The 17,722-nt window shown below is 40.9% G+C and overlaps 1 protein-coding gene across 7 annotated transcripts in view; it reads left to right on the forward strand.

Moving 5' to 3' along the window:
- Nucleotides 1-17,722, forward strand: part of CFAP20DC (CFAP20 domain containing) — a 277,597-nt gene that overhangs the window by 112,625 nt on the left and 147,250 nt on the right. For all 7 annotated transcript variants that reach the window (XR_006680044.1, XM_045289987.1, XM_045289989.1 and 4 more), the window contains exons 5-6: nucleotides 877-991; nucleotides 16,607-16,763. Coding sequence is in view for 6 of the 7 variants with exons in the window: in XM_045289987.1 (XP_045145922.1) it covers nucleotides 877-991; nucleotides 16,607-16,763 (272 nt within the window). In the remaining variant the exon portion in view is untranslated. The remainder of the gene's footprint in view (nucleotides 1-876; nucleotides 992-16,606; nucleotides 16,764-17,722) is intronic.

Below are 17,722 nucleotides of genomic sequence, written 5' to 3' on the forward strand. Positions count from 1 at the left end.
CTTTATATATGAATGGGATGTTGGCTCCTCGGGGAATTGCTAATTATAGTCCATTAGCAGTATAGTACATTTAGACCAAGTTGCTAAAAATACATGAGAAATTAATTATTGTCCACAGATACAAATGCTATCTTTAGGGAACCATCCGCTCTACATTTTAGCAGCTTGCAGCCTGAGACAAGCCTGGAGATGTTATGCCTGTTGTACTACCTCTGAAACTAAAGGAAGCAGAACATAAAAATGAGCCTCTATTGATTTGAAGCAGACCTAATCTTTGTGATCATGGCTGTGGTCTAAATCTATTAAAGATGTTCAAATTCAGTGTCCTTGGTATCAGGGTGGCTTGACCTGAATAGTGAGCAATAAACGTGTGTATTATAATTCTGGTTCCAAGATATGTGCTTAGGAAGTGAAACCGACAGTCAGTGCTCTGGGCCTGTCTCTAAGCAGACAAAAAGCCTATATAAAATGACAGGTGCATTTTTAGGGAAAGAAACCCGTAATGTTTTCCTATTTAGTAGGTGACAGTATGTCCCAAGATAACACAAGCTTAAGGGGCTGGAACAAGCATGGTTATTAAAGGCTAGCCATTTTCTCAGCTCATACAAATTGAATTTTTTTTCCTTAGGACTGTGGAAATGTAGTGTAGAGTACTGAAATAAATTAGCATATTAAGTGAATTTATACATTCAGGCTTGTGAGTGCTTTGAATTTCAGGGAGAAATTTTATTGCTTCTTGAAAGAAAATGGCAATTCTTAAATTCTCTGTTTGATCTCCCTTTCGGGAAGGGTCTATATGATAAATTGTTATCTTTTTGATGATTATCTAAAGAATGGCTATTAAATTGATGAGACTCTTTCTCTTTTTTCTCCCAGGATTACTGATTTAAGAAACATCAAAAGAAGATTGTATTTATCAACAGTCCATAAGGAACTGTCCGCAACCCCTCTTCATGCAAAGATCCCACTCTTCATGATCAAGCGCAAAATTGTGAGTATAAAATGAATGTTGTTTGAGGTGTTAAATTTAATTTGGCAAACATTAATTATAGGCCCACTCTGATAGTACAAAAATGAATAAAATCCATTCCCTTTGCATTTCTCCCTTGAAAATGCTTAAAATATACTAGGTGAGAGAATACTCATATTATCATTTGAACATCCATCCATAGCACCACGAGGGGAATATTGTCCGATGGAATGCTAGGACAATGTCAGTAAACATTCAAAAATGCACAGTGGCCAAAACAGTGGGTTCGATGGAGCACACCAGTGATTGTGGAGCTGGCTCAGGACTGGGCAACATTTAGTGGGTAGTTGGCAACTAACAACAACAAGTATGACCCTATCTGTGGTAGGAACCACCATGGAGATAGTGCTGTTGGCACCATGAAAAAGAAAGGTGTCTGACTGTGGGATTAAGGAAAGGCTTCATGAAAGAGATAGCGCTTAGCATGGACATTGAAGGATCATAGGATTTCAATAGATATTGAGAAGCAAAAAAAAATTCTTTTTGGAGAAGCAAAAAAAATTCTAGGCAGAAGTGGTGTGAGTAAAATCACAAAATTGAAAAAATGATTCACTGCCATCAAGTCAGTTTCTACTCACAGAAACCCTATAAGAACTCGACAGAACTGCCCCTGTGGCTTTCTGAGACTGACCCTTTACAGGAATAGGAAATCTTGTCTTTCTCCCGCAGAGCAGCTGCTGGGCTCGAACTCCTCACCTTGTAGTTAGCAGCCAAACACATAACCCACAGTGCCACCAGGGCAAATGTATGGTGGCCAGAAAGTGGTTCATCTTTGGAGAGCATGGTTGTTCTCAGATAAAAAGACATCCTTAAGGAAACATCAGGTTGATATCAGTTATATGTTGTTACTGTAGTTGTAGGTGCCTTTGAATCAGTTCTGACTCATAGTAACCCGACTATGTACAACAGAGCAAAGCATCCCCTAGCCCTGTACAGTCCTCACAATTGTTAGATTTGAGCTCCTTATGCAGCCGTTGTGTCAGTCATCTTGTTGGGAGTCTTCAGCTTAAGATAAGTTAGGGAAGAACCTCTGAGACTTGGAGGATGGGTGGGCAAGCAGGTAATAAGGCTGAGAAGTTTGAACCTGAATCAACTGGCCAGCCTTTCTCCAGCTCAGTCATGTCAGTACTAATGACGTGACTTCAAGAATTCTTGGTGGTGTTGTGGGTTAAGTATTGGGCTGCTAACCCAAAGGTTGGTAGTTTCTGCCCAGCCACTGCTAGGCGGGAGAAAAAGGAGTTTATTTGTTCTAGATTTACGTCTCAGAAATACTAAGGAGCAGTTCTGCTCTGTGCTAGAGGGCTGCTGTGGGTTGGGACGGACTCTATGGCAGTGGGTTTGGGGTTCTGGTAATGACTTGACCCTGTGGTATACTACCTGTGCTAGTAGGAACTCAGTGCTTTCCTTGAAACGAACTCACTGCGCTCAGATGCATTTGTCTTGCAGAAAACTTTGTCTCACTCTTATACATAGAAAACCAGCCTAATTTTCCAAAACTAAAATATAACCATAGAAATAAAGAAGCTGAAAATAAAACAGTGTTGTTATATTCTAGCGGGGTTCTAGTAAGGAGGCCTCACGTCCTGGTGGTTGGGCATTGGGCTGCGACCCACAGGTCAAATCCACCAGCTGCTCCGCAGGAGAAAGATGGGGCCTTCTACGCCTGTGAAGATTTAGGGTCTCAGACACTCACAGGAACAGTTCTACCCCGTTCCTTAGGGTCCTTTTGCGGTAGCATGAACTCGATGGCAGTGAGTTTGATTGAGTTTTATTCACCTTTGAGGCCCCACCGTAGGCATGTCTAACTTCAGGGGGCCTTCCAAGACCACTGCCCTTGTGTCCCACACTCACTGCGGTTCCTGCTCTACCAACGTGCACTGCGTAATGAAAGAGGGCCTCTCCGTTTGTATCTTAGCCATGCTGAGTGTAAGCTACGAACGTTACTTCACCTCTCGTCTTCGATTGCTGCCACCCTGAGGGAAGCTAGTCAATCACAAAGGACAAATGTTGTACGAGACAACTACTAGATGGATAAACACAAAGGCAGATCTCTGCTCAGGTCATGTAATCTAATCTCATCTAACAAGCAATGAGGTGGTGTGTCCGCCTATTGCTCTTGATCCACATATCACCCCCTTATTTGTATATCTGAAAACATAACTTCAATAGAGGAGGCCTGACCTCAGCTGTGGTCAGAAAAAGACCAATCAGTTCCTGCTCTGTAGCACTATCCCATGGCCAGCCTCCATCAAGAGTCACTCTTAGAATGGTGCTCGGTGAACCTTCCTGGAAGTTCAAGTCTAGAAGCAGGGGCTGGGGAGACATGTATGTGTCAAGAAGGTGATTTTCACTTCTGTTGGTGGCAAACCAGGTGAAGCAATCTGCCTCCGGAAAAACACTTTACAGAAGGTCCTTCGTAGCCCACACCAGAAGGATCCTACTTGGAAACCCAGCTAAGTGAATTGGACTTTACCTTAAACATACCTGTAGCAGATTAAAGGAACTGAAATGCTTCCTTGGACTTAACAAAATGAAAACATCTCAGTGTGAGAAGAAGCAGATGACTACTATCCCAAGGTTATGGATTTGGAAGTAATTGGACTTTGGTTGAAGGCTCCCAATAAATGGCGGTTTAAGACTACCATATATTTCCGATGGTCATACTCTGCTTTCTTATGACATGTCAGGCTAGCAGGCATTGTTCTACTTCTGTGAGTGAGCCTTATTGAAAGTTTTGCCCTATCTTCAATCCTAATTGCATAAAAAGTATCTAATCACTTAATCTGTATAAGTTAACAATCCATGTATTTTAGCCCAAAAAGCTGCCCTACACATGCATACTTTACTTTTCTCAACAGTATTTTAAATTCTGTATCACTGGCTAAATGAATGATACTGTCAATAGATTTGCCATATGCCCCAGGGGAGAGTTCCCCAATAAAATGAAAATGATGTCTCTCAAGTCACCTGGGGGCATATATAAGCCATAGATATATGAATAGATTTCGAGCTCATGCTTAATCATAGCCCAAATCTAAGAGCAATTTGTTCTTATGGCATAAGTAGTTGCTCCTATGGAGAGATTAATGAGGATATGGGTACTATAACAAACTATGGTAAAGAGTTCAGATGGTGCCCAGCTATCAGAAAGAATAGTATCTGGGGTCTTAAATCTTAAAGGTTTGTTGTAAAACAGCAGCCATCTAAGTGAGATATCAGGTAAGTCCACATGAAAGAAACACACCAGCCAGTGTGACCAAGGCTTGTAAATAATAAAATCCAAGACTGGAGGAGGGATTGGTATTAGAAGCTTAAATTCTGATTAGCTGGTATGCAGAAGGCCATGGATAACAATTAAAAGCCAAAAATATATTTGCAGGGTCCCCTTGTGGGCTATACCTCCAGAGAGACCCCTCTCACCATTGACCAGGGATATAAATAGCCTTGCTGTCAGACAGAATGTATTAGAAAGTAGATCAATGCTAATTTAGTTTAGTTAAACGTTAACACCTTGTCATTGGTTCTCCCTTTTGTAGTGGTGACGATTGCACAACTCTTTTTAATGTTTAAACCATTAAATTGTATGATATGTTAACTATATGGCAACAAAACTCTAACAATTTTTAAAAAACAAGTAGAGATGAATATCCCTACAACAGAAGCATGTTCAAATGATATTAATATTCCTAGAGTGATATTAAATGTAACTTTTTGGTGGATGCAGTTAACTCTAATAATCTGGTATGGCTGAAGATTAGATGAGAATAGTGGACAAGTATGAGGCTAGAAAGGTAAGCAGGGGCAGTCTTGTATTCTAGCCAAGGAGCGTGGATGTCATCCCACAAGAGAAAGCCACTGGAGCGTTTACCACAGAAAGTGGCATGCTCAGACTTGCATTTTATGTAGAACCCTCTGTGGAAGATTGGTGAGAGGGGCAAGACTAGAAACCCAGAGGGCCCATTGTAAAGCCACTGCCGCAGTCACAAGAAAGTAAACTCCATGAGAAGAAGACTTCTGTCTCTTTAAGCACTGTTACATCCCCAGTGCTTATAACAGTTTACGGGCTCCTTTTCGGGTTCTTACTACAAGTCTGGGTTAAGTAAATGGATGAATGCATGATGTGAATAACAGTGATGAGGTCCTAAAGCCGGAGAATGAAACTAGAAGACAGAGGCAGACAGGGATGTTGCGCATGTTGACCAAGGGGTCTATGAGACCTGTGGTTGAGATTTTTTGAGGTACACAGATATGGAGTCCTAAAGAAAGTGTGACCCAGTTATGTATGCTTTCTCAAGAGGATAGACTATCAAAAATGTATTTGCTAAAAGAGAGATTGCAAGGGCACACCCAATTAAAAGCATCGGAGAGGCAGAAGAGTCCATGCAGAAGACAAGATAACAATGAGAAAGTGATGCAGAGCAGAGTGTTGTCCCACAGACGCCAGGGGAGAACAGTCAACATCAGCAAGTATGTGTGGGACATGGCAGCCGGAAGGCCAGTGGTACCTTCAGTTCGCATATAGCTGTGGTGGGTGCATGAGGAGGCAGAGCAGGGGACGAAGGAGAGACTGCTGGTGCATGCTGACCATTTCTTTCAAGTCCACTGAGCTTGCTGCTTCTGTCGGTGGAGGTGAAGGAAAAGAATCAAAGATAGCTTCACATTTCCAGTGTGAGGAACTTGGAGATGGGTGGCCCCTTAACAAATAGGGGCTGAATTGTGGGAGAAATGAATGGTTTCTGTTAGGAGTTAAAAAAATAAATGGGAAAAAAAAAACACCGAAAAACTCAACACCAAACTGACTGCCATCAGGTCGATTTTGACTCTGACCCGGTAAGCTAGAGTAGTGTGGCCCTTGTGTTTCCGAGGCCTTAAGTCTTTACAGGAGCAGAGAGCCTCATTGTTCTCTTGTGAAGCAGCTGATGAGTTTGAACTGCTGTGTGATGAACAAACCAATTTGTAACCCACGGCCAGGGCTCCTTTCTGTTTGGAGTACAATTTTTGAAAACCAGTTTAGTACCAAACATTCATAAAAACTCAAAATTAGATTCAACCAAAACAAAACAAACTCACTGGCATTGAATTGATTCCAACTCATAGTAAGTGTATAGGACTGAGTGAAACTATCCTGTGGGTCTCAGAGACTGTACGGCTTTAAGGGAGTAGAAAGCTTTATCTTTCTCTAGTGAAGCAGCTGGTGCACTTGACACAGGTAGCAACCAAACGCGTGATCCACTGTGTCACCAGGGCTCCGTTTAAACTAGATCCAAGTCATCAGTTATCGGAGTACGTCATTGGGACATTACAGAGAAGGCCTTCCAAATAAAACTTCACTCATCCTCTTGGTTCAGATGCTGAATCCCTTATCCATCGAAGATGGTTTGGAGCGCCGTGTTAGATGGTTTCTAAGTATTAAAATTGAGACCAGAAAGCAATTATGGCCCACTTTGCCTTGGTTGTAAAGCCAGGGGTATCAAATAAAGTTAATATTCTCATAACCACACCAATCTGAGTTGCTAGATGTAGGCCACCACTCTTCCTGTTACCATTAATCTTTCACATAAAAAATTTATTGTGTGTGTTATTCTTTATTATGAAGAATTAACTTAAATTGTAACAATTTATACTTTTAACTTAGGCTTGCAATGGCAAGAACTGTTTCAGAAATTAATAACTGGCAGATTAAACAATGGAGGTACCCACTTAGGGAAGACTCACTGGAATCAATCTTACTTCTCTTTACCGTAACTTCAATTAGTTGGGGATAGTGTCAGATGAGCGCTAATGTCTTGCCACCAAAGTATGTATTAATGTACAGTGAATTTAATTCCGTTTGAATAGGAAGTTCAGTTATGAGATATCATTCAGAATAAATCATTCTTTGCAGATACAACAAAATGGCATGATAAATTACAATGCCAAACTCTTTAGGAAGCTTTCCTACTCAAAGACCCAGTATTTGTCATTTAAATGAATAAAATTATTCTTTAGAAGTATACCTTCTTGAACCATAACTCTGATGGAATATGTTATAACTCTTATTACAAACTGAGCCTCTGGTATTATATTTTTATAAACTGCCCTCAAAGATAATTTTTCCCAGAGAGCCAATGATTTAGAAGGTTTTGCTTTTTACCAGTATTTAGTTACTTAAATGTCATTGTGTGAAAATAAAACCATGGAAGAGGCAGATTTACTTCGATACAAAGCCATTAACAAATACACATAAGAAACAATTAGAGAATGCCTCTTGATGAAATATTTATAGCCTAGAACCCATTGCAAATTTTAATGTTATTAGGTAGTTTGCCCGAAAGTAAGTAAGGAACTATCAATACAATGTACAGGGTTCTCTCACTGCCTCCCGGCCGTTCCAACTCCTGGTCCTTTGGGCTTCTGAGACTGTACCTTTTGATGGGAATAGAAAGCTTCATCTTTCTGCCACAGATCGGCTGGTACTTTCCAACTGCCAGCCTTACAGTCAGCAGCCCAACACGTAACCTCTATGCCACCAGGGGTTGCCATGAGTCAGGATTGGCTGGTCAGTGGCAGTGAATGGTTTCTTTGGGGTTGGTTTGGTTTATTGGAAAGTTTACATATGTTTTTATCTAATGCATCTGATGGTCTCTCTGAAATATCTGATTTTCTCTGTCTATTTGCCTGCCAATCTAATGTGAGAGTTGAAGAGATGTAGAGGAAAGAGCATTACACGCCTTCCTAGGTTGCCCTGAATTAATGTGAAGTAGCGACAACTAGTTCAAGAGAAGCTTGTCCTGGGAAACAAATGATTACTGAACTTGAGAATCACTCCATTATCAAATGACATGAACAGGCAGAATACTCTTAGGATTACAACTTGGGTACAAGAACTGGACTCCAAATCAAACCCAAGCCCACTGACATCAAGTTGATTCTTACTCACGATGACACAGTATACAGTTTCTGAGGCTGGACATCTTTGCAGGAGCAGAGAGTATCAGCTTTAACCAGGAGAGAGCCTTTTGGGTTTGAACTGCTAACCTTGCCATCTTAGTGTGTAACCAACATCACATCCTTGTTAGTGTGTTCCCAACCTCACCACCAGGAGGTCTTTGGAACTAAGACTAGAGAGCAGTGGTTCTCAACCTTCCTCATGCCGTGACCCTTTCATACAGTTCCTCGTGTTATGGTAACCCCCCAACCATAAAATTATTTTTGTTGCTACTTCATAACTGTAATTTTGCTACTGTTATAAATCAGGTGACCCCTGTGAAAGGTTCAAAGTCTGGTTCTCTCACTTTCCACCTAAGGGCTTTTGGGAAAGTCAGTTAATCTCCCTGTGCTTTAGGCTCTATCAAATGTCATCAACCACAGAACCTGCTTCCTAGGGCAACTGGTAGGATGAAATTAGTTATTACTTAGGACAGTGCCAAGCTCATAAATATTAGTTGATATTGTCATTATTATACTGTTTACTTTCTCTAGACATGACTCTGTTAAATGACTTGTGAATGTGATATCATGATAAACTTCTGAACTTACAGTTCATTTCAAATATTTATTGCGCTTCAGAATAGGCCATGGTTTGTGCTAAATTATATGAATCCAAAGGTGAATGACACGTGGTTTCTCTCCGTAGGGAGATTACAATATGACAGAGCAGGGCAGACATACAAACCACTAATGAGCATAAGCTGTGATAAACACCCAACTCTCTTATGAACCAAGTGCTGCCAGAAAAAAAGCAGACTTGTCTGATCGAGTTGGGGGTTGTCACAGTGGAGATATTTGTGCTAAATTGTGAAACATCAGTGGCCTTTTTTATAATATCTTGGGGAGAGCATTATAGTCACTGATAATAACACAAAAGTGTGAGAGTTCAGATCACATTTGGCCTCTTAATTGGATATGTGGTAGAGATATACAGAATGGCAAGGCTGGAAAGGAAGGCTAGATACAACCTGGAAAGACTTGGAAAGCCATCAGTCCACTCCACTGGTGGCTTATAGTCTTCTAAATATTGTTTTTCTTTTAAGTTTAAATGTCAAAAAATTTCATGATGTGGTGCTTATCCCAGAAAAGGAAGTGTGAGATGAAGATGGAGAGACTAAAACCCAGGAGCTCCAGATGAATCTGGAATAGGATAATAGCAAGGCGGTAGAAGTGGGAAACAGAACTAAGAGAAAATGCAGTAGAAGAGTCCTTGACAAACCACTGAGGAACATGGCACTGAGCTCATCGAGAGCTCAGAAGTGGCAAAGTAGGTGTGTCACCAACAGGGCATGTCCGGTAGGATTTTAAACTTTTATATGAATGCTCAGACTTCTGTTAATGACCATGACAGAGTAGCTATAGCACCAAATGGTCCTTCCTACTATAACTGAATTTAAAGCTGAGGGGGTGGGGGGTGCCTCTGAAATTACAGTTTTCAACCATTAGGCAATGGGAAGCTCCCTAAGAAGGAAACAAACGAGCTGAGCTCCATCGTCCCAAGCTTTCTGAAGACGCATTCTGGTGACAGGGACAGGAACCCAAGCACAGCATGGTAGGCTCGCTAAATTGAGACCGAGATTGATGTTAGGAATACCGAAGAACCAGAATTTATAAATCAGAGAACCTGAGAAAAGGAACTCTAAAACTTTGTGCCAGGTTCCTCTGAAGCAGCGGTTCTCAACCTGTGGGTCGCGACCCCCGTGGGGGGGTTGAACGACCCTTTTTTAGGGGTCATAACAGTAGCAAAATGACAGTTATGAAGTAGCAACGAAAATAATTTTATAGATGGGGGGTCATGACCACATGAGGAACTCTATGAAAGGGTCGCGGCCTGAGGAAGGTTGAGAACCCCTGCTCTAGAATCTTTGGTCGTTGGCCATCTGTGCATGCATTACAATAGGCAGGATAAGCAAGTAGAGGCTTACACAGGGCTGGGGCCATATTCAAGGTCTGGCCACAGGGAATAGACATCATTGAAGAGATTTAGAAGAAATTCTAGAAAGGGAAAATAATTAAGAAATGGGCTCATTTCATTCTGGAGATAAGCCACTGTTGATGTGACCTAAGACTATAAAAGCCTGTATCGAAAAGGTAAAGGTGACCTGCCAATAAATAAATTTCCTTCAGGGGCAATATTTAAACTCTTTTGAAGAGGACAATAAAAGCAGAAGCTCAACAATATAATATCTACACTCTCTATCATATAATGAAAAATTCTAGCAAGTGGGACAACATGACCCTAGCCAGTACAAAATTGATGGAATGAACATACACTAACTTGAAAACTGCTGTTATAAGTATGTTGACTCATTTAAAAGACAGTATGAACACAATGAAGAAACAAATACGGAACCTCAATAGATAGGAAAATAATGGGTATTGCAGAACTGGAAATTATAACATCTAAACTTTACTGAGTGGCTTATTGCTAGGTTAGCCAGTGGGGCAAACCAGTACAACTGAAGGCCGGGATACAGAGCCTATCCACACTAAAGCACGGAGCGGGGAAAGGAGGAAGATGAGGCATAAGCAGCACCTGAGTGGCCTGTGGAAACAGTGCCCACCGGTCTGCTTGGTGTTTAAGTGAGATATCAGAAGGAGAACAAAGAGAGATTGGGAAGAACAAAATTTAGAGACGTGAGCTTAACATTTTTTTAACTTAAAAATATAGCCACAGATCGAATCATCTCACCAAATTTTCAATTGAATGAGCACACATATGCTGCACACCCCACATAAACCACACCATACAGTAAAGCTATTGCCATCCAATTGATTCTGACTCAGAGTAACGCCACAGGGCAGAGTAGATCTGCTGTACAAGGTTCCCAAGGCTGCAAATCTTTCTGGAAGCAGTCCTCCTCACCTTTCTTCCACAGAGCAGCTTGTGGGTTTGAACTACCAACATCTCAGTTAGCAGCCAAGCACTTAACCACTGTGTATCATAATCAAATTGCTTAAAGGCAATGATAAAATTAAAATATTAAGCGCAACCAGAGGAAAAAAGGCATTATATACAAGGGAACAATGATGAAAGGGAAAAATAATGCCAACATGAATGGAAAACAATATAAAAAAAATCTTAAGAGGCATCTTTACAGGGTTGGAACGATAAAACCAACAAAAACCCTATCCGCCTAGAAGTTGAACTCACAGCGACCCCGTAGGCAGGACAGAACTGCCCTGTGGGACTTCCCAGGCTGTTCCTCCTGATGGAAGCACACTGCGCGTCTGTTTTCTGCAGAGTGGCTGGAGCATTCCAAACAGCAGCTAAGAGGTGGAACAGAAGCACTGCACGTGTCATTGGGCCAATGAACTGGGATGTCACCTCAAAACTATGACCTTAAACCCTCATACCTAGGATCCAAATTCTGTGAGGTGTTTGTTCATACATAAGCAGTTTTAATAGCTGGCTAAACCCATGAAACTATTTTCCTGGAATAATCTGTAAACCTTAAGCAAAAACATCCCCCTAAAGTCTGCTCAAAACCAAATAGGCTATCTTAACTACTGAACGTGTGTGCTTTGAGCCTGTGTTCAAAGAACTATCTCTCTGGGACCAAATGAAGAACAGCCACTCAGAAGATTAGATAGGAAATTTGGGAGGCTATTGAGTTTTTGTTAAAAGGGGAGGAACGGTTTGAAAATAGACAGTAAATGGTTGCACAACTCGAAGAACGTCGTTTCACTGATAGATAGAAAAGTGTCGAATCAGTATATGTCTGCTGTGTATATTTGCAAAACCAACAAAAACTCAGATGAGTTATTAAAAAAAGAAGTCGTCATCAGGGCTTATCTAAAGTGACTTGCTAAATAGATTAAAGAAAGGAATATTGTAATTTCCTGTTCAAAATTCCTGAACTATTTCAAGGTTACAATTAGGTTTCATGATGTGGCCAGTTGGAGTGGGGTGTTAGGACCTTTAGAGAAATATCGAGGATGCAGCTTACATGTTGGGCTGCTAACTCCAAGGTCAGAAACTTGAACCCAGTAGCAGCTCCAGGGGAAAGGAAGAGACTTTCTGAAACGAAAAAGATGTAGAACCTTGGAATTCAGAAGGGGCGCTTCGACTCTGTCCTGAAAGGTTGACTTGAGGGCAGTGAGTTATTTTGAGAAGTACTTTGTAATCATACAGAGTGTCAGAGGACTCCGGGAGAGCACTCACCTGGAGCTGAGCCGGCTGTTTTATGAAGAGACAGCTTGCATGATGGGGGTAGGAACTGGGAGGGAGACATGGATTACTGAACAGGTAGGAACTGCTTCTATAAGGAACAGATCCTTCCTTAGTTCAAGTAAGAGACAGAACTGCGCTGACTCTACAAGCTCTGGTAAACTCACCTTTCCCTGGCTTTGCAAGATCTGCTTTCCTTGGAGTGCTGTGTTGTTACACACACACACACACACACACACACTGGAGTGCTGCTGTTGTTACACAAGCACACACTGCAGTGCTGCTGTTGTGACACACACACACACACTGCAGTGCTGCTGTTGTTACATACACACACACACACACACTCACACACGTAATGGAGACATCTCTGTCCATTTGGTTGCTTGTGTGTGACCCAGATGATGAAGGCTATATTATCTGTATTTCAAATGCCAGCAGGGTCACCCAAAATGAACAGGTTTCACTGGAATTTCCAGACTAAGAATAGATTACAAAACGGTCAATTTCTGAGCGATTAGCCACTGAACCCCTTATAAATAGCAAGGGAACATTGTCAAAGATAATACCAAAAGATGAGCCCCTTTAGTCAGAAGGCACTCAAAATATGGCTGAGGAAGTAGAGTTAATCATAATGATTTGGATGGAGTAGGCCTTCTGGACCTTCATTTGGTGATGGGACATGACTCAACATGAGAACAAACAGTTGCAAGCATCTATTAATAATTGGAACATGAAATGTATGAAGTATGACTCTAGAAAAATATAAAGTCATTAAAATTAAACAGAATGCATAAAGGTTGATATCCTAGACATTAGTGCACTGGGATAGACTGGTATTGGTCATTTTGAATCCAACAATCACATGCTTGATTATGCCCGGAATGGCAAATTACAGAAGAAAGATATTGGCATTCCTTATTAAAAAGCTCATTTTAACATCTATCTTGAAGTACAGTGCTGTCTGTGATAGGATAATATCTATGCACATACAAGAAAATCTAGTTAATATCGCTATTGTTCAAATTTATGCACCAATCACTAAAACTAATGATGATGAAAGTTAAGAGTTCTACCAGCTTCTTGAATCTGAAATCAATCAAACATGCCCTCAAGGTTTATTGGTAATTATTGGCAACTGGAATGGAAAGTTGCAATCAAAGAATAAGAACAGTAAATAGTTGGACAATATGACCTTGCCAATAGAAAGGAATCTGGAGATTACATGAAAGAATTTCGCAAGACCAATGATTTCTTCATTGCAAATATCTGGTTCAACAGCATATATGGCAACTATACACATGGACTTCACCAGATGGTGAAAGAGACTCCTTATCAGCAGCCAAAGCCAGGCCAGGAGCTAACTGTGGAATAGTCCATGAATTGCTCATATGTTAAGTTTAAGTTGAATTTGAACAAAATAAAAACTAATTCAAGAGAGCCAAAATATGACCCGGAGTAAATCCCACCTGAATTTTGAATACTCATGTGGACATCTCAAGAAAGACTTGACTCCTTGAATACTAATGACGGAACCTGACAAGTCTGAAGTGATTTCAAGAACATCATACGTGAAGACAGCAAATGAAAAGATGAAAGTGGATGTCAAAAGAGATCCTGAAATTTGATTTTTATCTAGAGTAGATAAAGCAAATGGAAGAAATGATTAAAAAGCTAAACAGAAAAATTCAAAAGGGAGCTCAAGAAAATAAAGTACTAAAATGAAATGTGCAAAGAGTTCGAGTTAGAAAAACAAAATGGAACAACAGGCTTAGCATAACTCAAGCTTAAATAACTGAAGCCTCGAATTGCAGTATTCAAAAATTCTGTGGTCAAAATATTGACTGATGCAGGAAGCATCTAAAGAAGATGGAAGGAGTACACAGAGTCACTGTACTAACCATATTCAACCATTTCAAGAGATAGCATATTATTGAGAGCCAGTATTACTGAAGAAAAAGTCCAAGCTGCTGTGAAGTCATTAGCGAAAATAAGGTACCAGCATTTTAAGGAATGCCCGCTGAAATGTTTCAACCAGCTGATCCAGCACTGGCAGTTCGCACTCATCTATGCCAGCAAAGTATCCTGTGCCTTGGGAATGTAATGTGACTCTGGAGGCATCTACAAAGAAAGTAATCTTTCTTACGTATCAATAATTCACTGTCAGGTCTTTTACTTTTCTACCATAAAAACAACCTTAGGTTCTCCTACATATTAAAAGGAACATTTCTAAATAGAAAATGTTTGCCTTAAAAAAAAAGCACTATAATGTTCTTTATCAAGTGAAAATAGCTTTAAATTCTGCTAAATTTATAAAGTGATCCTTAGGTAAACTGTGTTTCTAAACAAAGTATTGAAGAGCTTGATATTTTAAAAGAATCCCAGACTGTTTCAAATACAGCTTTTCATTTCAAAAATTATTTTTCCTACTTTTGTCCTCCAGTCTTAAACATATCTTAATTTCTTACTAAATAATTATTTTCTCCTTTCCTTTAATTCAGTCAGACCATTTAGAGAACTCGTTTGATGAAGTATTGAGGTACCTAATTGTTTAATGGGCAGAAATTAGCCCCAACAAGTGTACTTTTAAAACTGGCAAATACCAGGCATTATTACAAATTCTTTAGAAGAATCTATTTCTGTACAATAGGATAATTGGTTATAAGTAGACAGGACTGGCCACAATTTAAACCCAGCTTCTACTTTCATCCACGCATTTTTCCTCTTACATTTAACAAATATAAGTGGCTAATTGTGATTAAATTAGACCCCTTGATGGAACGATTGGCTTCTTATCCCTGATTTTCAAGATTTAAGTGGTCTAACGCACCTACAATTAGCTTCCTACCAGCGCACTGCCTGCAGACTGTCATCACCAGCCGGGCCGCATGATGGAGGCGCATGGTGACATGACCCATGTGTGTAGCGCAGGTTATGATGAGTCATAGCAATTTCTAAGAAATTTGAAGCCAAAACCAAGAAAGATTTATGGAAACAGGAAAATGAGGTTTGGAGTGTGTGAGCCAGATAATTTTCTCAACTCTGAACTTGCTATATATGAAGGGGTGCCCCCAAAACCCAGAATTTTTTCCCCAAAGCCGTTTTTTTTTGTTTTGTTTTGTTTTCTACCAAACAACCTTATTGCCTTCAAAGTACTCTCCAATATAATGAATGCATTTGTCAAATCTGCAATTCCATTCGTGGGAACGTTTTGCAAACTCATCTGTTTGAAATGAAGGGATGGCTGACTGCACCTCCCTCGTTTCTTCACCTCTTCTACTTCATCACATTGCTGTCCTTTCGTGTCCCTCGGCATTCGCGGTTACAAAAAGAAGCCACGCAGAGCAAGGTCAGGTGAATAAGGTGCGTGGGGCAAAAGAGGCATGCTGGGGTTTTTTGCCAAAAACTGGCACACTGAGATGGCTGTGTGAGCAGGTGCATTGTCGTGGTGGCAAAACCAGACCCCCATCTGCCACAAGTCAGCCTTTTTTGTTGCAAACTGTTAAGCAATCTTTTCAGAACCTCTGAATAGAAAGTTTGATTAACAGGCCGATCTGGTGGACCAAACTCCAAATGCACTATCTCCGTCACATCAAAAAACACAGAAAAACCAAATGAGCATTTTCTTGATCTTTGATTTCATTTGATGAGCTTTTTTTTTTGGGGGGGGGGGCAAGGTGACGATGGTGGCTTCCAGTGGCTTGATTGATGTTTGCTTTTGGAGTTGTAAGAATGGCACCATATCTGGTCACCAGTAATGACCTTGGGGAAAAAGTCAGGGTCACTTCAGAGTTGTTCTTTCAAAGCTTGGCGTGTTTCCACTAGACGCTCTTTTAGCTGGTCAGTCAGAACCCAAGGCACAAATTTCGCATCTACCCTTCTCATTCCCAAATCTTCGGTTAAAATTCGCTGAACTGAGCTCAAGGTAGTCCAGGTAACTTCCCCGTGTATTCAGTGGTCAGTCTTTGGTCTTCAAGCACAAGTGCACAAATTTTGTTGTTGTTTTCATCCATTTGGGAAGTTGACAGGTGTTCTGAACGAGGTTTGGCATCAGTCGACATTTCACCTTTTTTGAAAGCAGGAAAGCACTCGTACACTTGACGTTCTCCCCATCGTGCTCCCCTTGTACGTTGTGTTCCACATCACAAGTTTCTGGAGCATTTTTCCAGAGCAGGAAACAAAATTTCACAGCCACACACTGTTCTTTTAAATCAGCCACTACAAAAATAGGTTTGAGCGAAATTGCTTCCACAAAAAAATTCACTGTGACCAGAGAGAACCTTCCCAGGTGATGCGACTCCTAGCAGGAAAAATGCATACTAGGAAAGCTCTGGCCAGCAGGGCGTTTTTTGTGGGGGTACCCTCTTGTATAAATAACTTGGTCATGTATGTGATTGTGGAAGGTAATGACTCTTTTTTGCCACTCTCTATTTCAGTGGTGCAATCTGTGCATTGACTTGGTAGCTTTCACCAGTGAAATCTTCAAGGGAGCGGTGTTCCAGTCACTGGATGGGGTTATTGTCTCGGCTACCTGTAAGCTACGCAAGATCTTCACTTTAAAAGCAAAGCCTCAAGACACTGCTGACAAAGATGGTATGTTCACGTTGCTGTCAAGATGTTCAAAGTTTCTGATGTGCTTTAAAATTAGACATGCCTTTGGATAGTAGGAGTGCCTGGTATAAGCAGTTTGATTTCATGTCTACTGAGTTAAATTTGTCTATAATCATGCTCATTTTCCCCCACGGGTCACATGTTTATTTTTACTTATGCTGAATGTCACCAAAATGTCTTAAGGTTTCCTTTTTTGTGGTTGTTGGGGTTTTTTTTCATTTGAGTATAAACGCACAACTTGCCATCTGAACTTCTCAGGATTCCTAGTTGCAAATGACAGAATCCTCTCCAGGTGGTTGAAAGAGAAACGGAATTTATTTAAGGAAATATAGAATCTCAAGGTGACCCAGAGAAACAGGTGTGGAGGTTACAGCCCAGGAGAGATCTAGCCTCACTACAGGACCACTCCAGGGAAGACGCTCCCCCCACCCGCACCCCCCATAGCAATGGCTACGGAGCAGAGACTCTAGGAATCACACCGTAGTGCTCGGTGCGAGACTGTAGCCTTTCTATTGCTGCTGCTCCTGAAAGCTGGACGTCTTTCCTGCCGCCCTCATCGCAATGCAGGCTTCCTCGTGGTTCCCTCTCCTGAGCAAGGTCTGGCATGGCAGTGTCTGATTCATGGGGCCCAGGGGACGTGATACGAGGGAGAATAGGTAAACACTTGGCTGAATCCTGAGTAGAGAGGCAAGACTCTGTACTATCTTATCATTTTGTATATATTTCATAAGGTCCCTTGGGAGACATCAATTTACTTTTCTAGGGGTCATGTTAAAATAGGGGGAAGAGTTGAATTGTACCTCTTTATTTCTTGAGAAACTGGAAAGAGGTTAGTTATCCTATAATTAAGGAATATACTGTGCAGGCATCTCGGCTATCAGGAATCCAGAAGACATCAAAAACTCTCTTGCTAATGAGAGTTGAAACAACTGACAGGATTG

The sequence above is a fragment of the Echinops telfairi genome, unplaced genomic scaffold, assembly GCF_000313985.2.
Source record: "Echinops telfairi isolate 266 unplaced genomic scaffold, ASM31398v2 ScPeMD7_31;HRSCAF=116, whole genome shotgun sequence".
NCBI classification, from domain to species: Eukaryota; Metazoa; Chordata; class Mammalia; order Afrosoricida; family Tenrecidae; genus Echinops; species Echinops telfairi.